At 40.1% G+C, this 27,235-nt stretch overlaps 1 protein-coding gene and 1 non-coding gene across 2 annotated transcripts; both read left to right on the plus strand.

The window, feature by feature from the left end:
• Window positions 1–294: 294 nt before the first annotated feature.
• LOC109041298 (uncharacterized) lies at window positions 295–26,428 on the plus strand. The gene is made up of 4 exons (XM_019057598.2): window positions 295–1,497; window positions 16,828–17,259; window positions 22,507–22,878; window positions 23,789–26,428. The coding sequence occupies exons 1-4, from the start codon at window positions 1,342–1,344 to the stop codon at window positions 24,140–24,142; spliced, it is 1,314 nt and encodes a 437-aa protein (XP_018913143.2). The 5' UTR covers window positions 295–1,341; the 3' UTR covers window positions 24,143–26,428.
• TRNAT-AGU (transfer RNA threonine (anticodon AGU)) lies at window positions 20,192–20,265 on the plus strand. Its single transcript has one exon. It is a non-coding gene; the product is annotated as a tRNA-Thr (tRNA).
• Window positions 26,429–27,235: the final 807 nt, after the last annotated feature.

The raw sequence follows: 27,235 nt of genomic DNA on the forward strand, positions 1-27,235 counted from the left end.
CGATTCGCTGACTCTCAGCATTTTTAGCACGGAGAGAATTGACGCAAGGTCTATAAGTATCAGACCTGCACCGAAAAAATGCTGTAGTCAAAAATCTGCGCTCGTTGTCTCTTTGACGCGGGAAATGTTCAGTCCCAACTACGATCAGACTGCAGGTCTCAAAATCTGAATTGCAGTCATGTGGTCCTCAGCCGGTAGCCGGCATCGCAGTATCTCCCTCCCCCACCACCGTGATGGGGGAGGGGGGGGGGAGTGCCCCGCGCTGCGTACTCCACGATGCCCCGGTGTGAGTCACAGTTGCGTTACGGGCCCCGAAGACAGCATCGCACTGCTTATTTTCCCGCGCTAAAATAAAAATTACGTGTTTTTTCCCACCGCAATCGACTTTTTTTCGCCCATATCGTTTTTTTTTCTCGCTGTCTACGGTGAATTTTACAATTGCAACTTGAATGGTTTCGATGTGTTTTTGTGCGTCTATTCCGATTTTTTTCCCAAAATTCCAAATTGAATTTTTAACTACTAGCTGGCAATATTGATTCCGCCTTGCACAGAATTCCATTCTTGCTTTTAATCCTTCATTTTGTTCAGAAAACGCTTTTTTGAGAGACCTTTCGACATTTCGGCAACTAAAAATGATATGAAAGAAAGCAAATTTACCGTAATTTTCTTCCTGAAGCTTTGAAATCCTATGATACCGAGTTTAATCTGCTCGCAAACTCAGGATTGTCACGCCAACGATACAGTGAGATCAATTGATCTAGTGACGCGTCGATCATTAATTTCAACCGCCTATTTTTCTCGCGCTGACCTTTGGGCTCAATCAGTTCTAAGAACAGTGCGTGTGTGATATGGCAGGCTAGACAAGCCGGGTCCAAATATGTCGAGATTCTGAAGCTCGAGCAGTGCCGCCTTTTCTTGAAATAAAATTGTGTGTTCGTGTCTGTGAATCCAGTTTACCGTCAATATTGTTTTACAATTCATACATTTTAGACCCTTCGATTAATGCCCCATAATACTTACCACCAATCACCAGTTCAAACATAAAACCCCTCGATCTAAAGTTTGTTGTAAGTGAATCTATTCCATACAAGGTCTTTACATTTTCCTTTAACGGTAACTTGAGATTGGTGAGATATCGAATTGATTCGGGGTTTTTTCGTCGATTTGTAAGTGAAACAGTGTTTACGTTTTACTACGGCGGCTCCGTAAGTCTTACGGTTACGGTTTTTACGGTCTGGTACGTCCCGTGTGTTTACACCCGTAAGTGCCCATGCGGTGAGCCAGTGTTGGCGTCAATTTAAAGTGCCCCCTCCCCCCTTACGACTTATCGCCGGAATCAAAATGAGTGCATCAATTCGCTTCGTGTGTGTGGCCTTGTGCTTAGTGTCAGTGCACATCTCCGGGATAAACAGCGAGAGGAGCTTGTGTGACGTCTGTGCTTGCTCCCCCAACAGCGATGAGCCCATCAGGATCTCGTGCGACTGCCAGAAATCGAAGGTGCGTCTGGAATACATAATGTTTTGATTTATCAGAGGTGCATGTCTAGAGTATGGTTTCGTTCTTCATACCAATGTATTTTTTTTTTAAAAAAAATAATAATGCATTGAAGCATTAGAAGTATACACCTAGAGCGTTTTTCAGTAGGAATCTTGGCAGTGGCGTGGAGTGCTTTGCGATATATCGATTTATCTGTCATCTAAACCCATGGAAAAGGATCGATAAACAGGGTGTTTGCAACGAACACATTATTTAATGATCGATTCTTTACCATAGCCTTGAATGGGGAAATATCGATCATTCAGGCCTCGCCACTGATCTTGGCCTCCACTCTAATCCAAAAGAAGGAGGATATTTGCAGGAGAAAGGATATGGAAAAAGAATATTTAGGATGTATAGAAAAAGAATATTTAGGATGTGTTTTCCACGAGACACCTTGAAAAAGTAACCCATCTTAATAGCACTTTAAAGTTACCTTCAAATTGAATTTTACCAAATTTTAGCCATGTTGTTAAATCTACCCGTTATACGTGTAAAACAGGTGGAACTTTACCTTTTTGTCGTCTCACATACAAGGACTAAACCAGGAAAATGTTCAAGGCTCTGAGATTATTCTCAATTGGTAAAATTCTATGATGGATTACATTTTCTAGGTGGGTTTAGTCCCATTTTGATCCCTCATGAGCAACGTCTATGATTGAAACATATTCAAAATTGACTGATTGCATATGCTAATCTCTTGGAAAACTTATGGTATGGGTCCCTTATCTGAAAGATCATAGCCATATGTACGTGAAATATCAGGTAAAGTTGTAAATTAAGTTAAACCAAGTTAAAACTTACTTGTATTAAAGCGCAACATGCAACGTCATTCCAACGAGGTGAAGTGAATTTCTAATGCTTGCAAATGCGTCCGAAGCCGAATTTTAAACTGACTCCATGCAAGTGAGTTTTAAACGCATTTCAACCTGTTAAATCAGGATTCTTTAACTAGCATTAATAGTCACGTCACATTATCATAACTAAACTATTTCAGAGTATCCAATAAAAAAAGCAGCAAAAAGTAGCACAAATTTAAAAGACTCAAGTTTTGACATCGTGAGAAACAGCTTCCATTGATGGACAGCGAACTCGGAGGTGAAAAACCAAAGCAAAATACTGCCGTGCTATGGAAGAACGCCATATGAACATTCAAGAGTTGCCAAATTGTCTTCAATAAAATGTGTATTTTTGAGGAAAATTATGAATATTTTTCTTTGAAATTTTCAGACGTCTCAGATCAAATTATAGACAAAATTATCTGAGAAATCGGTAGACAAATATTCAACAATTTTCTTAAAAATTAATGATTTTCCAGGGGCATTTGGCAACGCCTGAAGGCTCATACGGCGTTTTTCCCTGGCACGGCAGAATAGCAGTCAAGATATTCTTGAGAGTTACAACCTCTCACCTTAATATCGAAAAATTTTAAAAGTTGAAGCAATCTAGTCCCATCCAATTTGCCCATTAAGAAAAACCGCGTATCTGGAAGGATTTACCATTGGCGTTGCTTGGTTTGTCCGGGAAAAACTCTATGATCGGAGATTATGATAAGAAGAACGACGGATGCGACCAGCCGGAGTTAACGCGCTTAAAAAACCATCGCATCGCGTCACTGCGTGTATTAGTAAAGCATCTCGAGACGAAAATACCAATTTATCTCATTAAATTTTGGCAGCCGTTCCTCTGAAAACGCTCTCCGAGAACCGGTTCTCTTAGGTTGAGGCCTGTCAAAGACAATCTGGATTCCTGTGGTGGTCTTGACTTGAGTCCCGTTCAACCAGCCGTAGTTTTCCGTGAGCGGTCCACTGCAGTTGACCACTTGGATTCTTCAGCTAGACAGAAGCCACTGGAAAAAGATCTGAATTTTGGGAGAGAGAATAATGCCTGAGAGTAGGAAAGCTGATAAAAGTCACAAGAAGGTGTCTTTAGGCCGAAAAGGCCATAACAATAATTAAACATTTTGAAAGAAATTACCTGATTTTTAAGACAATTTCGGGTCATAGGCGGGGCTGGACTCCATGAAGTGTCCATGCTATCAAAAAACCATTAACAGTGGTGGTGCATTAATGGAACTTCTGAATAAGGTTTTAAATTAAATTCATCGAAAAAAATTTGAAGAAAATCATTGAGGTTGAAAGCATATCAAGCATTCTGGGGGACACCCGTCGCTCTCTATTCGAGCTTATGGCGATAAAAGAAAATTAAGCTTTGTTCCAAACTCTGAAAGTCCACCCCCTTTCCATTTAGTAAATAATACGCAGTAATTATAGTTTTCTATTTTCCGTCGATCCTTTTTGGCCAAAAGAAAACTCACACATAATATTAAACATTTCTCGATGAAGTTATGAAAAGAAGATCTCTCTTTTTGAGGAACTTACATTTGAATTTAATTTTCGGTAAAATGGAAAAATTTATAATTAAAAAAAAAATGGAGCCTTTGAGCTTTTGTTTGGAAACTTAAAATGGAATGTCCGACGTAACACTCGAGGTGTGAATGAATCTGTCTTATGATCCATCAAGTCCTCAAGTAGATTAATGGTTCAGAATTCTGATAACCTTTTGAGATTTTTGTTGAATATAGGGTAATTTTTCGGTTTGAATGCATTCCGTTTGGGTAATGATTACATGCATTACCGACGGAAAAGAATCGAAGAAGAGATGACGTTTCACGATAAGAATGATTGATGCTTCGAACGGGGCAATGAAGCATGCACTCTAACATATCTCCGCGGAACTAGCCATTCAATTTTTCTCACGAGAGAGCAAGTGTAGTACAGATTCTCCTCGTGCAAAGCCGTTCACTATCTGAGCTGGCTTTCTTGTTTCTTTTGTATTTTTCCCCCCATTATACCCACCGAAAAGTGACTCAACAGTGCTCAATGTCGGGAAAGTAAACAAATTAGCCGCTCAATAAATCTCAAACGCAGCGTAAAAGGGTTTTGACAAGAGCAAGAGGACGCTACCGAACAGAGGAAAAACTGACAAAATATATATTCAATTTAAAGCAAGGCGTTTGTGGGAAACAACAAAGGCTTTATAAAATGGTGTTTTACATTCGTTTCATTCCACTTTTTGTCTCAAAAACTGGTTTCAGGAGTAGGAATCTTATTTGTTCCCATTGGTTACCCAAGAGCAGTGATGGAATAGGATATTTATGCATGCAAATGTCTGAATTATTGCCCAGCGCCAATGTGTCATGGGTCAGGCGGTTGAGTGGATCGGTGGCGAGGCGTAAATGATCAATGATCGATATTTCCTCATTTGAAGCTGTGGTAAAGAATCGATTATGAAGTTGTTCGTTCCAAACACCCTGTTTATCGATCCTTTATCATAGGTTTAAATGACAGATTGATCGATAAATCGCACAGCACGCCACGCTAATGGAAGGGATCCGACCGAGAAAACACGAGTGCCAACTGCCAACTGCTAACTGCTCCACGCTGAAGTGATCGGCGTATTACTCTGAACTACTCTCGCTTTTCAGCCCACACAGGTGACTAATCCTAACACTGATGTCTTGGCAAGACCACTGTTCACTTTCGAAAAGTTTATGGTCACTATCATCTTCCTCCGAAAAAGTAAGGAGGTCAAATAAGCAGTGATGAATTGTAATACTGGAAATCAAGGGACATAGTCATTTATCATTTTGAGCAACTGTCAAGAATGGAGAGGGAAACATAAAAAAGATTATAATTCATCTCAAGAAGACCTCTGTTTCGTCCCCAAAAAATTCAATCGATAAAGCTCAGCCACATTGAAACTGAAAAAAAGGTAAGCACAGCAGGAGAAACCATTACATTATTATTTTGAGCCCTAATTGCGCTCTTTTAAACCCCAAGCCCCGTGATTTGTCTGGATGAACTATTGAAGGCATTCCAATCAGAAAGAAGAGCGGAGTAACGTAGTCAGAATTGGCTAATGCCATGCTTCAGCAAGAATGAATTTGGCCACGCAGCTGCATGCAACTATTAAAACTCCTAAGCCGCACACATTGCCTACTTGAATAATTGAAGGCGAACTGAACGGAAGGAACACGAAGCTCTGCAGGCGAGCGCAGTACCAGTATAATCCATTGTAATACTTGGTCTGGCATGAGCCTAACTACAATCAGCGACAAATACCGTACATTTTTGAGTAAAGTGCTAATATCAGAGCTCAATATAGCCATCACGAAAATAGGGTGACTGTTGTTGACGAATTGTTGTCGAGGAAATGTTTTATCCCCGTTGTAAAAGTTTCCAAAAGAATACATGGATGACAGGGCCCATGGAAAAATGAACATAGTACCTTTTGGTTTAATACGCCTAAATAGGCTCAGGCGTTAAGAGTTCCTATTTATCACATCCACCGTCATGTCAGTATCGACTCATCCTAGAGAGGAATACGAAGCAAGTGCATTACATTGTTGTATTGTTTTTCACGCTCCACCAATGTGTCTTTATAAAGATAAAGCAGCAGCCCACCTAAACACGACTCTCTGGACTTAAGTTTAACTATTTACGCTTTTTAAGAATTTAAATTGTCGGGTGGTTCGATGATCTAATGACGTATTGCTAGAAGAAGACAGTGGCGTAGAGTAATAATTTTATCATGGGGAGGGGGTCCCTAGGTAACATATTTTTAAAAAATTCACAAAATGCATTTATTAATTTTTCCTGTCAGCCTGGGGAGGGGGGGGGGATTAGATTCCCTGAGCCCCCCTCCCTCCTTTTCCGCGGATATGCAACTGAAGGAGATATTTCAGTGACGGTGCTTCCAAGATTGGTGTTTTGCTCAGAGGAGCACTGTAGATGAACAAAAGATTTGATAGCTATGGAATTCACTTTGAATCGGCAGGAGGGAGCGCACACACCCAAAAAATTCTGAAAGCTCATCATTTTTTACTTCTTCAATCTTCATGGTAAGACAAAGTTCATCTTGAGGCCAACGGCCTCAGTAATTGCACCGTGCTTGATTATTTATGAATGAAATCCCTCCGAACCCCCTCCTGCACTGCAAGTCTACTTCAAGACACTATACGCATCAACTGTGATAATGTCACAACCATTGCGGCCTGGCGGCTCGTGGCAACCGTTAAATTTAGACCTAACGCGCGCGCGGCGCTGCGCTACCGTTTTGACGCCTGGAATGCGGGGGTCACGGTTATGCAACACGCAACGCTTGGGTACAGCCTACAGTTAGAAACTTGCTGCTAAGCTTAGGGATTCAAGTATTGCTGTTGGTTTCAAGACATCAGGGTACAATTTGTTAATTTAATTTTTTTGTAAAAAAAAAAAAAAAAAAAAAAAAAAATTACACATCTTTTTTTTAATAGCTTGAAGTGACTTTCAAGTATTGAAACAATCCAAATCTTGACGGGTGGAGGAGAACGAAAAAATACTGCTTGCACTTGATTCATATTCCAATGATTTGAAAATATTTATGGTGCATATTGTTAACCTAGGTGTGTAACAAAACGCGTGTTATGATATAGTTATTTTTACTATTTTCTCTTAAATTAAAAGGTACTTTAAATACGGTGGTGCCAGATTGGCAGAGCACCATTGTTTTTCTATCGATGAGGGCTTGGGGGTGCAGTTCGCTCATTCGTCGAATCAGAAAGAGCCCCTGCTCCTGCGATAAGATTAGATGCGTCAGAATTGGAAATCTAGCCGGAAATTAGACCTAGATCTGCTCTGACGACTGGAGCGTCTGCGGGGTTTTGCCTCTAGTGTTTGAAGCTGTGCTGGTCGGGCCCTTTGATTCTGACTAAAAATAGATGTGGTAAAAAACAGTGTGACGTAGCTGCCAAACCTCCCCATTTCGGTTTGGAAACATACCTTCCCCCTCTTCTCCAATAATCCAGTACCAAAAGTAATAATTATTTACTACTGGAGTCTCCTCTGTTACTTTGTGATTCAACCCCCTTAAATCAGTTAAAACGGGCATCATTAATCAGTGATCATAGCGATTATAATTTTAAACATCTGAATCATCGTTTTCTGAAAAGTATCACGTCAGAGAGATGGGTCATGTCCTCGCCCAATTTTTCAATGACAACACTTAAAAGACGAACCAGAGCTAACCCGGCAACAGAATGTTCCATTGGAAGTACATTTCTTTTACAATGACCGGCAGCTGTAATTAGCACCATACATTTAATCTTATCTTGGCAAAGTGCTCTCTACTATCAGAGAGAAAATGTAAATCTGAAAATACTACCAAGCAAGGAGAATCTCTCTCATTTTCATTTCCACGTTAATAAGGGTTGCCAACATATTCATGCGCCAACACGAGGTTCATGACGTCGTATGACGGAAATAATAAATAAATTTAAATCCTACTTCATCTGCACTGCTCCGAAAATATAACGAAATACGATGAAAATATTGAGATTATCTACCGTTTCGTGGTCAAGGCTGTTGATAATTTCGTGAAAGAGGGTCCATTACTCTACTCTGTTGTTGCTGTATCTCGTTTCCGTTGTTGCTGTGTTGCTCGGTATTGTATTAATTTGAGGAGCGATGTTTCTAATTCGAAGACAGAATTTAGATGTATATTACCGAGACTTTTCCAGTTTGTGGATGTCGCACTTATTGGAGAGGCGAGAAAATTTCAATTATTTGTACTTTCGCAAGTATGGGATGAGCCCTCTTATACTTATAAACGTCAATTTAAAATTGGAGTTTTTGAAGTAGAATTTTTAAAACTACCTCAAATTATTAACCCGTATTCCTTGAATAAAACTGACGATTGCGATAATTTGAGGAAAACTTTTACTTTTGTACGGAATAAAGTGCATGATAAAATGTAGCGTGATCCAGTATAGTTTTGAGATATTTCCTCTTTAATAAGTCCACTACATAAGTCTACATAAGTTCATCGTTTTTTTTTTTTTTTTTTAAAGGGCATCAGCCACCCTATTTTTAAGTAAACCTGCCTCTTGTTAAAAAGGCTCAATAGTAGTGTGATAAAAGTGTATAGGTACAGGAATAACAAAAATACGTGATTAAAATATTAATTGATAAATAAATTAATACTTTTTGTAGATCCCTGGTAAAAATTGGCAGTAGAATCTGTATTCCAAAATACCATAGACCTAAAGCCGGCTGTAAGATTTCCAATAGCTCTGTAGTCGGCTGTACAATTTCTTTTAGCCTTTTATAGCCGATGGCGACTAAAGCAACAGCCAGACGATAAAGTTTATGCTAAACGTTACTAAATACGGATACTAGTGCTTAGTTAGTTTTTGGACCACCGCTCTCTTTTTGTGCCGTAGTATCTTGATTTATTTTGCGAGGAATGTTCCGTACTTTGAAGGATGCCTGTCATTCTTAATATGTTGGAGCGCCTTCGATTTCTTATGATACTGTGCAATACCTCTGGTGTGAAATAGTTGCTTCAGACGCCGTGGCACGCTGCGGCGCGGTGGGCGAACAGAGAGCGCGAAACACGCATCAGCGCCTACAAACCTAACAGGGATACTTCACGCATTGCGCGATGCGTGAAGTATCCCTGTTAGGTTTGTAGGCGCCGCGCCAGTGCGTCGCCGCTTCGCTTAGTGTTAGGCTCTAATATTTAATCTTGCGTAGTCAGCGTTTTTCAACTCATGATTTTGAAATGTTTGCACACTCTGTATGGATAATTCTCATTTTAATTGATGAAAAAAAATATGTTTTAAAGGAAAATATAATGTGTGTTTTGTAAATATCAAAGAAGTTCCGTATCAAACTTAACGATTTCCAAAGCACACGAATTTCTACACAATTTCTTATAGCCTTTTATAGCCAATGGCGATAAAGTGTAAAGTCCGGCGATAGGAACTATAGCTCGACTGTATACTTTTTTATAGCTTCGTATAGCCCGGCTATATGATTTGCTCCGCTTTCTACAGCCATATATATGATTTTCAATAGCCTTCTTTAGTCGGCTATAAGAACTCCTATGGTATTTTGAAACGCAGCTCCTATCGCCAATTTTTACCAGGGATAATCAAAATGGCAGACCCATAGCTCACGCAAAATTTCATTTCAATGATGCGTGTGCTGTTATTTAATGAGACACAATTTGTTTTTTTAAGAATTACACGTGAAAACTGTTAGATGGGTCTTAAAAAATCTTAACTAGCTACTTAAACATGTAGACATTGCACTCTGAAGCAGACACATTACATCATGACGAAAGTGATTGTTTTTGTCACATAAAAAATAAAAATAATAAAACAAAAAAATAAAAGAAAATTAATAAATAAATACATGCGCAACGAACTCAAACGAATACATAATAACCGGATAATTTTTCATCAGACCAAGTAAACCTCTGCTATCGCAAGTAAATTTCGATCGCCGTAACCATGCGACGAGAACTTAAAATCGGACTTCTAAGCTAACTCGACGAATTTTGATTTCCCGAAAATTTTGCCCGCTTAATGGAAGGTCCTTTTCTCGCGGTCTTTTTGAATGGTAGGCGTTTGTATCATGCGAGAAAATTATTTTGAATTCTCAGAGCACTACAACTAAGTTGAGAGACGCATTATGGGTCTGTGCCATTTACTTTCTGGTCCTTACAGCGGCTGAAAATGCGAACGGTCTTTGCCAACTGATGAGTAATGTTTGTTGAGACAGTCAATTAGTCTGGACAGTGTGTTGATAGGCCACTTTAAATTATGAAGCTGAGAGAGCACAATGCACAATTTAAATTCACGAATTCGCGTCTGGTCGCAACATCCGGATGTTATGATTGGAGATAAATATTTCCGGTTCATGCACCCAGTCCTGCATTGCCAAATAAGACACTAAACCAGGTCAGAATCTGGACGGTTCATGGACGTTTGAGCAACGAAACCGGGAACGTAAACGCGATAAACTTCGACCACAGAAAGGAAAGGTATCACCAAAAAGAGCAGGTTATCGAACATTTTTTGTAACTCAAATATTAATCACAAAAGGACATTATATCTCTTTTCTACGGAAGTTTTTTCTCCCGACCCTTTCATGCCCATGAATATACCTATGTTAACTAGAGACAAAGCCCGAGATTATAACTTTAATGCTTGCATCACTTTATGAATTGAGTTGAATTTGCTCGAAATTTTGGGGCAATAAACCGACAGAGATTGTCTCAGTGAACTTAATTCAATCGAAAAATAAGAAAAAACCCGTATCTTTGTTACTTCCAGATCAAATCAATGTTGATCAGTTTACGATTATCTGCTTCGATCAATTTTTGTCAATCTCCTATTAATTCCATTTCTCTTTTCCTTTTCCTCTCTTCTTCTTTTCTTCTTCTCCTTTCCTTTTTATTCTACCTCGTTTGTTCTTCTTCTTATTTTTTTCTTCCTCCTCTCATCTTATTCTCCTGTCTCTTTTCATCTTCTTCTCCTTCTCTTTTTATCTTCTTCTTTTTGGACTGAAAATGGAAGAAATAATTCAAGGGATAACAGTCTAAGGGGCGCACTTATATGTTACTAATCAATTACTAATAAACGGTAGAGGTGCTTGAACCATGAATTCGAACTCAACTGTCATACGACAAGAAAGTATACATTGAAAAATTTGAATGACTTCACGCGGTGCAGACGAAATTTTTCGTGTGAGAAACAGACAGAGACCTGTGCCGACAGAAACTCTCTGACTTTTACATTGGAAACGAACTCACTATCCGAGCACGTGGATGTGGAAGCTCGTGCGCTCCGCACTAAAAATTGAAGGCGGTCTGATGTGGCTTTAAAGTAACCTCTCCCGGTTCAGTAAATACCTATTTTGGAGTGAGTTTAGAGGGAGCGTGTTATTACACGATGATACCACTATACGAGCACCTGGGAGCTCGTGCTGCCTACACTAAGAATTGAAGGCAAATAGATGTGGCGTTCCTCTCCTATCTCTATTGTTCTTTTTCTTTTTTTTCCGCGTTTCTTTCTCATCCATTTTCTTCTCTTTACTTCTTTTTTATTCTCTTTTTTGTTCATTGGAATCTTAGATTATTCCTTTACCAAGGCTTAGAGCGAAGTTTCAACGAATCCTCATTAAACACTAAAACTGTTTGTTTCTCCTCCATGCAATCAAGAATAATAAAAAGTTAGGATTCAGTTGGACCGCATTTAGCAGTGAAGAACTAGGCCACATCAGTCATTCCCAAATTTAACTGGGCAATTTAATTTCTTTCAGGAGAACGTTTGTGCGGATACCTTTGAAAATGTTGAGGACTTTGCGTCTTACCATGCACAAAATTCACTGAAACTTACACAAAGATCTGTATGGCCATTATCATGTAAAAAATTAAATTTCCCAATTAAATTTGGCGATATCTGATGCGATTCTAGCAGTCAAAATAAAAACACCATCCAAGACACGTGCGTACAAACATACTTTATACAAAACCCGAAATCATATCCAGCTCAAAGCTTTTGAAATGTGGGAGTCTGAACGTATTCTGCCTACAGATTGCCACTCAAACCGAGCCCATGACCCATTAAAAAATGAAAATATTTACAATATAATACCTCGACGACGACGCCACCAGACGCGAGATCCATTTGATGAGATTGAATGATCTATCAACATCTAATGTTCCGCATATTGATGGAAAGCCTACTGCATTGGAGGCAGCGTGCCAGTTCGATTGAACGCATGCCAATTGATTTTTTAATCGCGTTATTCAGTTTGGTTTACGATGTGCCTTATGAAATTTAGAGATTTCTGCAGATGAAGGTATGAATAGAGGATTGATGAAGATGCGTGTGTTAAAATATTTGTATGATTAAATTTGATAAGAATCGAATTCATCCGACACAAATCATAATGAAAAATGCCAAGAATATTTACACGACACCTCTCACCGGGATTGGGGTGGGAGATTCTGTCGAGAACTTGTATATTTGCGTGAATCTCCCACGCATTGTCTTGTCTCTACACTGAAAAAAAAGGAGAATCTTAAATTTGCCGCCAAGAAGTATTTTTTCTTAAATTAGGAATTTTGTTGTTTAATAGAAACTACTATTTCGCTCAACTCAAGAATTATTTTGCTTGTATGAAGAAAAAGTCGCAGCTTAAATCAAGTTAAAACAAATTCTTGGCGGCAAATTCAAGAATCATCATGCTTGAGCCAAGCACCCTTTTTTTGAAGTGCTAAGAATGTTGTAATGTTTTCAGGGGTTTCCATTATACATTATGGCACACAAAGAGAACACCCGAAAGAGAAAACATATCATTTGATATTGAGGCTAAAGTTGGATCATGATTCCTATTTACGCTTGAGTTCGAAAATCAAATACCAAAAACTAAAGAAAAGGCTCATTAGAATTGTCAACAACTCCTTCTCGAGAACATATTTTTTGAACTGCGAAATCTGAACCGTCATTACTCTGTTTTTTTTTTTTTTTTTTTTTTTTTTTTTTTTTTTTTTTTTTTATAGACATCAATATTTATTAGGTTATTTACAAGTTGAAACTATGGGAGACAGGCCATAGCTCGAAGGCCTGTAAATACATTCTGAAAAGAAACCTATATGATTAATTTACATTTTTAGAATAATTTCACCCCTTTAGAATTATGTTCCCTTTGTAGAGTTACATACTATTTACATATTATGATGCAGTTGATACATGATACGGTTTCTTGAGAAGTTTCCTGATGTTTCTTGTTCGTCTTGATTGAATTATGATTTCTTGGTAACCTCGGAATCACCTATTGGTATATCATCGAGGGGGAAGGGGTTGGTAACTAAAGTTATCTGTTGTTCTTCATTCAGTGCTGCTTGTTTGCTTATTAGAATGTTTTTAATGTATTTGTCGTCATTACTCTGTTGGAATCCCAAGTAAAAGATGCTGCTAGTAAAGGCCGGATTAAGGGGGTGGCCACATGGGCCGCGGCCCATGGCGGCAAATCTAGAGGGCGGCAAATTTTGCAATTTTTTTAAATGTGGGTATAAAAAAAATCGGATTTAGAAAAAAAAAAAAATTACAAACGAAAAAAGGCGACAAAATCTCTCATTTCCTGAGAATAAAGTAATTTCTAATTTTTTCGTCTTTCAGTGATACAAGTGACAGCACCTTTAATAATTAGTCGAGTTAAGCGAGAAACCAAACACGCAATTTGACCTGGAACGGCGCGACTTGGAGAGAAATGAAGACGAGGACTTGAGATGAAAAGGAGAAGCCCTCGGCGCGGCGATCGATCGGCATGTAACATATTAGCGCCCACAAGACTGCACGAATACTTCACGCATTGCATCAAACACAGTACGGTCACGGCGGTCAGCGTGAGACGGATAGCGCCTGCAAGAATGCATGAATACTTCACGCATTGCGCCAAACACGGTGCGGTCTGCGCGGCGCGGCACGGCGGAAGTTAAAAATTATTAAACCACATTTATGTTTGTTCTTTCATAATTTGTTCGTTCATTTCTTATGAATGGAAGGCCTTGTCCGCAAAGAGGTAGGTTTTACGAAACTGAAATTTCGCGCAAAGTTCCGTGAACTTTCACTAGTAGTGTAGACAGGGCTTTCCCAAAAAATAAGTCCACCACGAGTGAACGCGTCTCATGAACCCCTCCCCCGCTGGCACGTTCACTTGATGGTTTTTATTTATGTTTCAAAACGAATGAGAAGGGGGCGGCAAAATACAGGGGGCCCATGGGCGGCAAGTAGGTAAATCTGCTCCCAGTAAAAGTGAATCAACCTGACGTCTGCTATGTTTCATAAACTACCCTGAGTCAGACTGCGAAGTCAGCCGGCGTGTAGCAGGTTTTTCATTTATTTTTATCCCAAAATGCAAAAAAGACGATCCTTTATAATCTGGTATCCATGATTTTATTTTGAGTTTTTGTGGAATGAAGACCCTTTTCTCTTATTTCGATCTTATATGCATTGAAAACCAACCCGACAGAAACATGACCCCAGGACGAATCACCACTCTCATTCCGGTTGTGAAATCAATCGACGGCTAAACTCGATTACCAATCAATCAGCAAGAGGCACGACCATACGACCGAAGTTCAGAAATCTCGTAAGACAATTACATGACACGACGTCGGAAGAAATGAAACAGTGTTCAGGACTTGAGACTCCGCAAAGTGACAGAATTTGGGGGGTCGGTCGACGTCTGTCATCGTTGAGGCCCGCGATGTCGTTCCGAATTCGGCCTCGGTCTGATATATTGCTTTTTTGGCTGCCAAAATTTTCGGCGCGGCACAGTGTTACCACCACCTCGGTTCAAGAGGTCAAGCCGAGAATGAAGCCATATGCGCGCCGTCAAAAGCGAACCAATTTCGGTGATTAGCCGCATGGGTTTTTTTAAGGCGCCTTCGGTCCTATCTCCTTCAACGGAAATGCGAGAGTGTCACATTTATCAGTGAAAAAGTTGTGACTGGAGTCACGAGCCTAGATGCTTCGCCATAAACTATAATTCAAATAGCCAACATTTTCAATTTGAAACTATAATTTCTGGCTCAAGTTAGAGACAACGTATGCACCATTAGGTTCCCTACCCACATTAGTGTTTTCACAGATGAAAAAGACATTTTAGTTCCTAATCGCAAAATGCAGCCCATAATCAATGATCACTTCATAAATTGAGTAATTTACTAAAATTTACCGAGGCAAAACACTGAGATTGTTTCGATCAACATAATTCGATCAAAAAATAAAAAAATAAAATAGTTTTCGACTATACCTCGACCAAATCAAAATTGATAGGTTCATACGTAAATGTTTTTCGATCAATCCTTGTTAATCTCTCATTCTTTTTAGTTCCCTTTTTTATTTGTAGCCTCTTCCTTCTCTTTTTTATTTTTTAGGTACGTCCTCCTTTTTTTTGTCTTTCTCTGTCTCTTTCCTTCCTCTTCTTCCCTCTCTTTCCTTTTTTTCTATTTCTACCTTCTCTCTTTCTTTTCTCCTTCACATTCTTCTTTTCATCTTCCTCTTTTCATCTTCCTCTTTCCGTCTTTGTCTTATGTTATCTAGCGTCTACAATAATTCGACAACAGATATCGTTCGTTTTAAGGGGGATGATACCACTATTCGACCACGTGGGACCTTGTGTTGCCTACACTAAAAATTGAAGGCATTGTGAATGAGAACGGAGCTCGCGCAAATAGGTATCTTTTTTCACCTCGCCTCCATTTTTCGAGGCAAGTCAAAACACACCGGGAGTGCTCCAGTCGTTACCTATTCGACCACAGCGTCTATATAGTGGGATCTTTAGCCAACAAATTCAATTAAAACTTGTCCTCAAAACATGGCAACAATGTGGTATGTGCGTGTTAGAACATTATATTTGTCTTAAGTTGCCGCGGCCTGGCACGAGCGGTGACAATCGCCAGAAATCTTGGTGTTATGATCCAAGACCTGCTCATATCTGCGCTTAAATAGGCTAATTTGTCCCCAGCCGACGATGCATTGGCTTGGCTAGCGCACGTGTCAGGTATTGCGTCTCTGCTTTCCTCAACACTTAATTTCAATAATGCATTAATGCCTGAAAACTCTGAACAGTTATTAGTCGTTTTTGGTCGGTTTCCGAAATGAATCCACTATTTTGAAAAGGGCGGAAGTTCAAAAACCGACTTTTTCACGATAAAGAAGAAACTGATGAAAATTTCAAGAAGAGGAAGTAAGTCAGGATTTGATAAATCAGGTCGCGCTTTTCTATCCATTGGAATTTCGTCATTTTTACAGTATAGATGTGCGTACACGCAAAAAAGTCCAAAAATGTAATAACACGATTTTAAAAAAAAAAAAATGGACTTCCGCTCTTTTTAAAACAGTGGATTCAAATCAAGGATCGTTCATGAAATACGTAATGCTCTAGGAGGGGTCATGCGTTACGGGTGTGTTACGAGGGAAAGGGAGAACAAGGCTACTGCGTTCCGTAAAACATTAACATGGGCGCACAGCTCCGATTCTCGCAAATGTAAGATGAAACATTAACATGCGGTATGGCATAATTGGACTACATTTTGCAATTTGGAACTACAAATTCTGGCTCCTCTGGAAAAACACTTATGTGCATAGGGAAACTAATGGTACATACGTTGTTCTTAAACCGGGCCAGAATTTACAGTCCCAAATTGCAAAATGTAGTCCAATTCATCCGAGCATATTTTATTATGAGCATAAGCCGATACATATTTTATCGCTCATCAACCACCATCAGGAGAAACGATCCGTTTACTTCAAAACCTAACTTCTGCTTCAGCCGATTGCTCTTATTGTTAGTGGGAAGTTTCTAAAATAAATTGTCTCTGCCGGTAACAACATATGCTCTCTATATTTGGAAAAACCCGCCTAACCGTACCCTGCAACTTCTGTTCCAGATGCTGTTCTTCAAGGAGGAGGACGAGCAGACCCTGATGCAGACGGAGGAACTTCGGATCTCGGCGTGCAACTTCCTCTCGCTGCCGGCCAACGGCTTCGTCCGCGCCACCAAGCTCCGTCACCTTCGTCTGGACTCCCTCAACTACTTCCACTTCTTCCGCGGGGTGTTCCCCTACCTGGAGACCCTCCACGTGGACCGCGTCGCCAACTTCATCTTCGCCGAGCTGTCGCTGAGCACCGGGAAACAGCTCGAGAGGATAACCCTCCGCCACACCAACCTGAAGGAGCTCCCGCCGTTGGCACTTCACGAGGCCCGCGGCTTGAAGAACTTCGATATCCACGGCTGCAACATCACCACGGTCGCCCCAGGGGCGCTCTTCAACGCCAACAACACCAACTCTCCGCTCGGTCTCCGCATCACCGACTCAGTTGTAAGTACAGCTTTTCCATTCTTGCCCAGAATGAATGTCATCGTGCGTAAGCCCAATTCACACTATCAAACTTTTCAACCAACGTAATTGAACGAAAAGTTGGACGAAAAGTTGGAAGCAAACAATTTGATTCAATTACCGTTGCAGTGCGATATCGTCATCAGCCTGCGACTTGCGATGATGCAGCTTCGGATCATGTCGGTCGAAAGATATCGTTCCATCTTTTCGTTCAATTTTGAAAGTTGAACGATAAGTTTAATGTGACGTCACATTCAAGTTTCCGTTCAATGTTTTATCAAATTGTCGTTTTCTCTCGTAAAAATCACTCTATCCAACTTTTCATTCGGCAGGTTGCATCCAAGAGTTGGATGAGAAGTTTGAACGTGTGAGTAGGGCTTTAAGTGAATTCGTCACCTTCCGGCCAAAGTATCACAAGCGCCATGCGACGCTTCAAAATTTCCGCCGCCATTTTTTTTTTACAGAGAAATTTTTGGTTGAATCTGTTTGAACATTTCCCTGAATTTCATCCGCAGCACAAATACAATTTAGTGACAGCTTCATTGAACAGCCTTTCTGTAAGAAAATAAAATGGCTGTGGAAATTTTGAATCGTCGCATGGCGCTTGTGATACTTTGGTAGGAGGCTGATGAAATGAAGCGAATAACCGCGAGTGGATTTGGTCAAGTAATTGAATCACTGCCAACCTCCTTTGCAACAAAACGAAATTCTCTTTAGGGAACGTGTGCCTACAAAATTTGGACGTATTAATGCCAATATGCATGAACTAGGGACGTATGGAAAAGATGGGGTGTGCTTGTGCAAGCTGCATAAGAAACGATGTAAAACTGGACGTGATTCCTTTTGGCAAAATGGGAAAGTGGGATTTCACATTGAATCAAAAGTATCTGAGCGTCAAAATATGCTAACTCATAAGCCATGAGCATGTCAAAAGACCGTTATGGACAGGGCTCATGAGTTAAAGAGCCCCACTCGTCGTCGATCTCCTCGTCCCCGTTGTCAATCCTGACGTCACTAGTGCTCCATAATTTCCATTAATTCTTACGGCCCTCAACTAACGAGCACACTCCATGTTTCCCACCCGTCTCTCTTTCTTTGTAGCAGAAATACGTCCATTTGGTCTTAATGCTGGCAGCAAAGACGACCACATCCGAATTTATCTAACTACGTCCAGAGATGATGTAGAGAGGTAGAAAATGTGACGAGGGCCACATTTACTGTCACATCTTTGGAAGCTTTTATCTAATCTTTTTCTCATCATTAAAATTAAAAAAAAGCTCCTCCTCTGATGTGCGGATGGAGGTGGAGACTACAAAATAATTCACGAGTGAAACTTTCTGCTGTACTGACATATTCATAATTTGCATTAGTTGGAGCAACATTCGTAACGACTGCACTAATGCATGAAGTCTTGGCTTCGTCAGCAGTGACCGTGAGAGCCTCCTCCGTAAACGAGACACAATGCAGCTGAAATTGCGTCAGTCCAACTTAATTCATCCCACCGATCCCGCGATTTTCTCGCGAGGTTACGAGGCAAAGGTCAAGAGCGATCCCCTTCCCAGCCCTTCTGATCCATTTCGGTGCCAAGAATGAATCCCTTACTTTATGACGTATAATTTTGTCTCTTATTTCTGACTCATTTCAATTTCTTTAGTCTGAATGACTTGGATGATTAGCGAGATAGCTAAAAAAAAAGGTTTATGATGTTCGGATCCACTTTCCACACTACTTTGCTGCGGCCTGCGCTCTTCGGCCCTTGGCTTCCTCCAAACCATTGGCTCTAATATTTTTAGATGGAATTATCTTTCAATACAGTGAGATTTTTGGAATCATTTTAGATCGTGATACCCTGCCGTTATGAAAAATGTTTGATCATGTTGTTCCCTTTCAGATTGTGCCACTTTTCCCATTCTCCCTCCTTTTTAATTCTTTTTCCTCCACCTCATGTACTTTGAATGGGGCAAAAAACCATTTTTCTTCAGCTCTCACTATATTAGGCACGCATGGGGGTGTTGAAATAATAGAAAACTTTGTCTTTATCTCAAAGGTTAGTCGTCAAAAATCAATTTTTGCCATTTTCGAATTGTATTCATTTGTTACATTTCTCAGTGTGAGTGATTGTAAAAATTTAAATTTAATTTATTTATAAGAACAGAGGTTTAATTTCACTTTTAAAACGCAAATTAAAATTGAAATTTTTTCCCGAATATAATGTGCTATTATAATTAGGAGTTTTTAATACTCGTTTCGGGATTATTGGAACCTCTCAAAAATGGGATCCTCGTCCAAAAAAAGGAGAAAAATTGATCATGAGCTGGTTTGCCTTCGAACTCGCAATCAGTCACTTACTCCTTAAAATTAAAGCCTCGTTTCCGTGCAGATAGCAAATTGTATATAAGCCAAAGCAGCATATTCTCTTTAAAGATACCTAATCATTGTTTCTAACCCCAACAGCAATAATTAACAGCCGTCCATCGTAATGAAATACATCAGGCTATTCCCCCGATTTTTTTTTTTCATTTCTCCCTTTCCCCATGGCTAATCCCCTAATACCATCTTTGCCTTTCTATAGCAGTTTGACATTAAGTTCGAGACCCCCTCTTTCTCTTACGGGGCTAACGTCATTATTGGATAGCAACATAGGTGTAATGAATGACTAAGTAGAGGGAAGGCAGCAGGAAAATGAAAGGACCTTATCTCCACTCAAAGTAATTGGCATGACACCTTCTGATAGTAATTATCCACCCAATGAATGAAGGTTCATCGTTCTGGTGTAAATCCAACTTACTCTTCCCATTCAATGACCCCGCCACTATCATACATTACGCGGTCTCGCGGTCGCGGCGCGCCGCGGCCGCGTTGGCATGTGGCGGTCTTTCTCGAGACACCACGTTTTCAGACGGGTGACGCAACCGGCGCTGTGGCTTAGTTGGTTAAAGCGCCTGTCTAGTAAACAGGAGATCGTGAGTTCGAATCTCACCAGTGCCTACCTTTTTAAGCGAAGCAGTGGCGCGTCGGAAGATATAGTGACAGTAGAGACGAGAGGTGAGATATCAGGCCAACACTAATTGTAAGTATACAAGGCGTGATATCGCAAATGGGTGCAACAAGAACTGACTGAATTAACATTTTAGCACCTATTTCCCGTAATTTGCATTTTAATTAGAATTTAAGTGCACAGGTGGAACCAAAAGTCTGGCCCTTCTCTGATAACCTATGAAGAGTTGCACTGAGAGGTTTGAAATTTTGCGTATATTCCTCGAGGAATAAGAGATACTTTTTTCACACTCAAAATTTTAAGAGCAGGGGCCCTTGGCGGGGTTCTCATCCCTTCAACTTTTTTTTCTAAGAGCACCATCTTTTGTGAGAAGTAGTTTCAAAAACATCATGAAATGTCGAGTTTTTGGAAAAATGTCGAGCCAATACCTTGATTTTTCAGCATATTATGACTGCTCAAAGTTTTAAGCAGGTTTTAGTCAATATTTCAAAATCCTGAGATCTCTATTGAAACATGTATTGAGAGAAAATGTGGTTTTAAGGTAATTGCTAAGATGAGAAAATAAAAGAGAAAACAAATGCTAAAAAATGATGAGTAAGATTATCAGTTTCACAATTAAAGATAGTTCCCATTTTAAACAGGGCCGGATTAAGGGGGTGGCCACATGGGCCGCGGCCCATGGCGGCAAATCTTAGGGGCGGCAAAAATTTGCAATTTTTTAAAGTGTAGGTATAAAAAAAATCGGATTTATAAAAACAAAATTACAAACGAGAAAAGGTGACAAAATCTCTCATTTCCTGAGAATATAGTAATTTATAATCTTGTCGTCTCTTAGTGATACAAAAGGCAGCACCCTCAATAAGTCGAGTTACGAGAGAAACCAAACACGCAATTTGGCCTAGAACGGCACGACTTAAAGGAGAAGCCTTCGGCGCGGCGATCGGCATGTAACACATATTAACGCCTACAAGACTGCCCGAATACTTCACGGATTGCATCAAACACAGTGCGGTCATTGCGGTCAGCGTGAAACGGATAGCGCCTACAAGACTGCGTGAATACTTCACGCATTGCGCCCAACACGGTGCGGTCTGCTAGGCGCAGCGGCGGAAGTCAAAATCATTGAACCACATTTCTGTTTGTTCTTTCATAATTTTTTCGTTCATTTCTTATGAATGGAAGGCCTTGTCCACACTGAGATAGGTTTACGGAACTTAACTTTCGCGCAAAGTTCCGTGAACATTTGCCAGTAATGTTGACAGAGCTTTCCCAAAAAATGTGCTCAACACGAGTAAATGAGTTTTATGCACCCCTACCCCGCTGACACGTTCATTTGATGGTTTTTATCGAGTTTCAAAACGAATGAGAGGGGGGCGGCAAAATGCAGGCGGCCCATGGGCGGCAAGTAGGAAAATCCGGCCCTGCACATAGGAGATTTTCATTGGAAATAATGTTACTTGAGATATTATTTAGCGGGCTTTACACTTTGGGATCATCAGACCAACGAGTCCATCAGAGATGCTTGCAATGTGCAAGATGTAGCCAAGTGGACTAGGATGAGGAGAAAGATGTGGTCGGAGCACGTTGACAGAATGGATGAAGAGAGACTGGCAAAAGTTTGTATGACTGGACAACCCATAGGGAAAAGACTGCCTGGACGACCGCCTAAGAGATGGGCACAAAGCTGGCTCTCTTCTCCTGAAGATGATTGAATTTCCTGTTGCTATTTGTTTTATTGACTTGACGAATCTTTACAGATAATTATTAATTTTTTAATATTTCGTGCTTGGCACTCGAAGGCTTGACAAACAGGGCCATGCCCTAGTCGTTAGTAGAAGAAGAAGAAGAAGAAGAAGAAGAAGAAGAAGAGATATTATTTTGACTTAGAGCGTCGTTATTGGTCGAAAAAATTTGGTTTTCATGGGTTAGGTTATCATGGGTTAGGAATCCGGCCATGATTTTAAAAGTAAGGAGGGGGCAAATTTTGTTTCACGATTCAGGGACATTTTAACTTCCGCAATCACCATGATTCACAAAAAATGAGTGGACAAGAATAGAGCAACATGTGAGCCGTTTTTGTGTGGTTTCATCCCCTCAGCAACCAGAAAACACAACAAAAAAAACGATGAAATTACCAAAAATTAAAACCTGCGACCCTGTTGATAATAAAAAATGATGAGGAATCATGTTGATATTCTGAATATTCATAAGCCCCTTGGCCCTTGTTACAGATCTCGCATATCACGGAGGACGGCATCAACATCCTGGGCGAGGAGCTGGTCGTACGTAACTCGACGATCGGGATACTGGGGCCCCGCTCCGTAACGGCGGCCGTCCGTAACTTCGCCGTGGCCACCTCCACGTTCACGGATGTCTACGCCGACTCGCTCCACGTCAAGGCGGCCGTCATCAACATCAGCGGCAACGCTTTCGCCGCCCTCCCGCCACCTTTCCTCAGCGACCTCCACATCACTGATGCGGAGCCCGCCTCCGCGGAGGACATGTTCCCCGATGAGGACCAGAAGGTCAAGATCGAGTTCGGCAATAACTACCTGGATGATATCGACCTTAGCGCCTTCTTCTTGAAGCTCCGTTATCGAGAGGTAGGAAAATTCTCAGCCTTATCATACAATATCATACAACATGATATAAAATCATATGGGTAACGTATAACGCATAACGCCTGGGGTACGAAGTGCTGGGGGGGAGGGGGGTTGGACCGTAAAGTGATCAGGGAGCGTACCCCTAAAGGAAGAATAATATCGATAATAAACTCCAAAATTAGGAATATCTCTATCCCCTAAGGCGTAGGTGCAAAATTCTACTTCAGTTTTTTTTTTTTTTTTTTTTTTTTTTTTTTTAAGTGAATAAGCCTACAAATGACCACAAAAATATTCTTTAAGCGAAGAGAAAGAATCACAAATACTCCTAAAAAGATTCCGTCCCTAGGTTTTCGATTGGAAAATCAAATTTAATAAAAGGTTTGCAGTGCCGTAAACTGACTTACATGACTTCTCACTTTAATAATCGATATCGAAGAAAACCTGCCCTGTCAGTCTTTCATCAGCCCTTGTTATGCCAATCACAGAGAGAAATTATTGACCACCTGAAATGGTTCCATTGAACAATTTATTGGTAGACTGTAGCTATGTTGACCATAGTTTGTCCATTTGTTTATCAAGTAACAGGAGCCATAGTAAATATAGTGCTTTCGGGAATGTCATCAATATTTAATTCATGATGACTGCGGTAAATCTGATTTATTTTAGCAATATGTTCACTGTCATTTGGGTCGAGGCTCGGAAATTCAATAAGCTTATACATGTATGACTGAGAACGACATTACCAGCACGAAATATAGGAAAGGAAGATAACAAATAATAATTTTTGTGTACATTTTTTGATGTTAATGACTGAACGCAAAATATGTATTACCCTAGTGCAGCGTTTAAGAAATGCCAATTATGTTTGATGTTTATACGAAAAGACTTATTTCGCTCAATTTGATTGCAGGTGAATTTCCAGAAGAATCGAATCGACTGCGATTGTGCTCCGGCCCGTACAGCCGTCTTCAAACTGCCGACTCTGTTTCCAGGACTATCCCCGATGGCCAACAGAACGGCTTACGAGTACATCATCGAGCACAATTACTGTGCCCAGCAGAACGTCTCGCTCGGCGAGTACGGTCGCCAGTTCCTAGGGGGCGCTGTGTGTTCCGACAGAGCCCTCAACGATGCGCCCACAGAGCTCAACGAGATCACCGATGAGCCCATCCCGCAGAAGAACTTGCTAGCAGCTGGTGCTGCTGTCAGTCATTCGCTCTGTTTATGGTTCATTGTCGCCGTTCCCTTGCTCAGGCTTACGTGATTTGCCGCTTGATCGTTTTTATGAAAAGAATGAAATAAAAGCAATGTCAGCGGGTAGATCTTTGAAATTGATGGACAAAGCTTCAGAGAAAGATATAACAAAAGGGATATGGAGGGATCCTAATGACAGAAGTGCGTGGTTGCAATGGACAAATGAGGTAGGTTATAGACTAACTAACGGCAACTCTGGAGAGACCCTATAGTTAGTCTATTATTTTCTTCTTTAGTCTATAGGAACCGCACTCATTTCAACCAATAGGATCGCTCCATTCCCCCTTATGTCTTCCTTGTCTATAGCTCTGTACATCAGTTTCAATAATCAGCCCGCCGGAATGCAGAGATGAAGAGAGATCCTTCCGAACCTCCTCAGGGTAGAAGGGAGCTTTTACTATCGGGGATTCAACATTTCCTTATCATGATGCATGTAATATTATCACTATACTGGTGACAGACATTTGCAGTAGTTCCAATTTTTATAGTTTTGAGAAGTAGAGAGTTTACTTTGTTTAAAGAAACTTTCCCGGAATTTACTGAACGATGTATGGCCACAAAAGCAGTCGCGCATGGATAACTTGTGCATGGACCATGGACTGCGGCATACATACTATCAAAAAACGGAATGAAGTGCGGGAGCTTTAAATTAACACATTTAAACTCTCTTAGGTGTCTTATTATTGTTCAAAAAAATTCCGGGAAAACTTCTGTTAACCGAGTTGGTACACTCTCTTCGTTTTAAAAATTGCAATAATTCAAATGTATTGTGAGGGCTTATCGCGAGCCCGCAATACTCATCCGCGCTCTTATTTGCTTTTGACTACTTCATTATTGGCTGATGAGTAAGACAGTTCAGTAGACCAAGCAAGTTTATCAACCATTGGCTCGTTCGCTGAACGAATTATTCGACGCGTCGCTCAACAGCCCACATTAGTTTAGGTCAACAATGAAATGTTAGTCCTGAAAGTAAGAGCTCCCACTAAATACTGTCAAGATACCAGTATCCGTGGACGGTATAACTTGGTCTGTTAAAAACATGCTTGAATGACACTAATCAGGTACAGCCTGAAGAACCTTTAAAGACATGGCAGAAATTCAAGCACCTAAAAACACGTTTCTTTTTTAATATCAACATTTTACGCAAAACGCCATTAACATTCTGAGTATACCCAAGATCAACACATAAGAGTGAGATTAGCCTTTATTGTTCACATTAGAGTTAGAGCAGTTGAACTTCCCACTTGCAGAAAAACCAAAATCAACGTTTAGGTTAAATCTGTCATGCTTTTACTGAATTTAGTCAATTGACCAATATGACTTTAGTGTACTTTGGTCTCCTCAAGAGATTGAATGACTAAACAAAAAGCGTTGATTTCTCACTTTAAAGTTGGAAATTTCCATGTTTCAGCGTGTTTCACATGTAGTTTTGATAAGATAGCGTACATTGTATCTGGGCCTCTTATGAGAGGTCCCTTTCATCACAAATTGTAAATATTGTAAATGGTCTAAAATTAAGATAACCACAAAATTCTAGGAATAAATAATACACATTTTTTCAAAATGTGCTGCAATAATATTTTATCAGTGCGCTCTTTTCCGATCGCAAGTTCACATGAAAATAAGTCATGGACATTACGTCTTAATTTTATTCTTTTCCAGAGCCACTCGCTCGCAATCGCCTTTTTTCCTTTGGAATTTAGTCACTATAATGTGTTCATGCTTAATTTAGGGGCGCAGTATCTCACCGTACGTGCCCTGCTCATAAGTCATTTTTAAAATTTGCTTGTATTTAATAATATGTACGAATTATGTGTGGAAGGTTTGACTGACTGGAGAGGCACACAATACCTAATGCGTTGTGTCTAAGTTCCTATTTCCCAAAACCCGCAATATGATCGTTATTCAGAATTTTCAAAAAAAAAAATTGTGAATTTGTTGAATAATTTTTGAGCATGCAACGATATTAAACAAACAAGATCACTTATAACTTCACTACGACCACAAGAATGAAACTAATTCCAATAGTAAATTAGTTCTCGTATTGACAAAATATACGATTCCAAAGTTGATTCTATGACATTTAAGAAAAAAAATTGCAATAGAATTCGTTACGGTACTTTTGTTTTCTCATCCCATACCTTGTTTCGACATCAATATCAATGATCTTCGTGTATGTCTGAGAGAATAAGAATGTGCGTTTGTATTATATGTAAATGTAAGAGTTAAAATTAAGGATTCAGTATTGTGAAGTAAGTTACTATTCTGTAAATATAATCTCCTCCTATGGTTTTTACTTCGTCTTTGCATTTCAGTATAGTCTCTTGTGAAACATAAACCCCTCATTCAACCCCTAAAATTCATTACATATTATTTTATCGTCCCTTCTTTGTTTAGAATCGTTTTTGCAACCATTCTTAAATGATTGAGTGGACGCTGAGACATCAAAGTATGACACGCTGTGAAAAGACGTGACCCTCATCGCTAGCAAACCATGGCAACATGAGTTTCAATTGGAGGGCAGCTCCTTCATTTCGCAGTATAGATAACTATTGCTGCTCTCAGAGCATTTCGTAGTCTATCTCTCAAATTTAAAGCGGAGTCTAGCCATTTATGCCTACATTGTGTTCTTGCGAGTTCCCGCCAGCAGCGTTTTGAGATACTGTGCGGTAGTTGAGGCAGTTGAAGTCAACGTAACTCGATTGGATTATTTCCTTTGACAGATGTTTATAATACCGATTTCTGCACCTTTAATTTTTTTCTATCCTTTACTTTTCTTTCTTAATGTCTTTTACTTTTTTCAAAATGAAACGTCAATGCCTCCACCATTCTACTCAATTAAAGTTATTTGCAGTTATTGGTCTAAGTATTTACGGGTCTACGGACTCCAAAATGCACTCAAAAACTGGGCTCAGAGTCGGCTGCCGAGCGAAACCTCAATATCTATTTTTTTTTATCTGGAGGGCTGCTTTTTAAGCCTCTCAAGTTCGACTAGGGTCAAGAAACTATTTTTAGCCGCTCAAATATGTACCAGTGAAGTGAGACGGGGCCCGCCTCAGCGCCAGAGACCGCAGCCCCGACCTTCCGCCGATGAATGATGGCC

Source organism: Bemisia tabaci, chromosome 1 (genome assembly GCF_918797505.1).
Source record: "Bemisia tabaci chromosome 1, PGI_BMITA_v3".
NCBI lineage: Eukaryota > Metazoa > Arthropoda > Insecta > Hemiptera > Aleyrodidae > Bemisia > Bemisia tabaci.

Bases quoted from the DNA above. Each gene is read 5' to 3' on its own strand.
- LOC109041298 (XM_019057598.2), top strand. From the start codon at position 1,342: ATGAGTGCATCAATTCGCTTCGTGTGTGTGGCCTTGTGCTTAGTGTCA. The intron at 1,498-16,827 runs GTGCGTCTGGAA...CTTCTGTTCCAG, and splicing joins GCGACTGCCAGAAATCGAAG to ATGCTGTTCTTCAAGGAGGA. The intron at 17,260-22,506 runs GTAAGTACAGCT...CCCTTGTTACAG, and splicing joins TCCGCATCACCGACTCAGTT to ATCTCGCATATCACGGAGGA.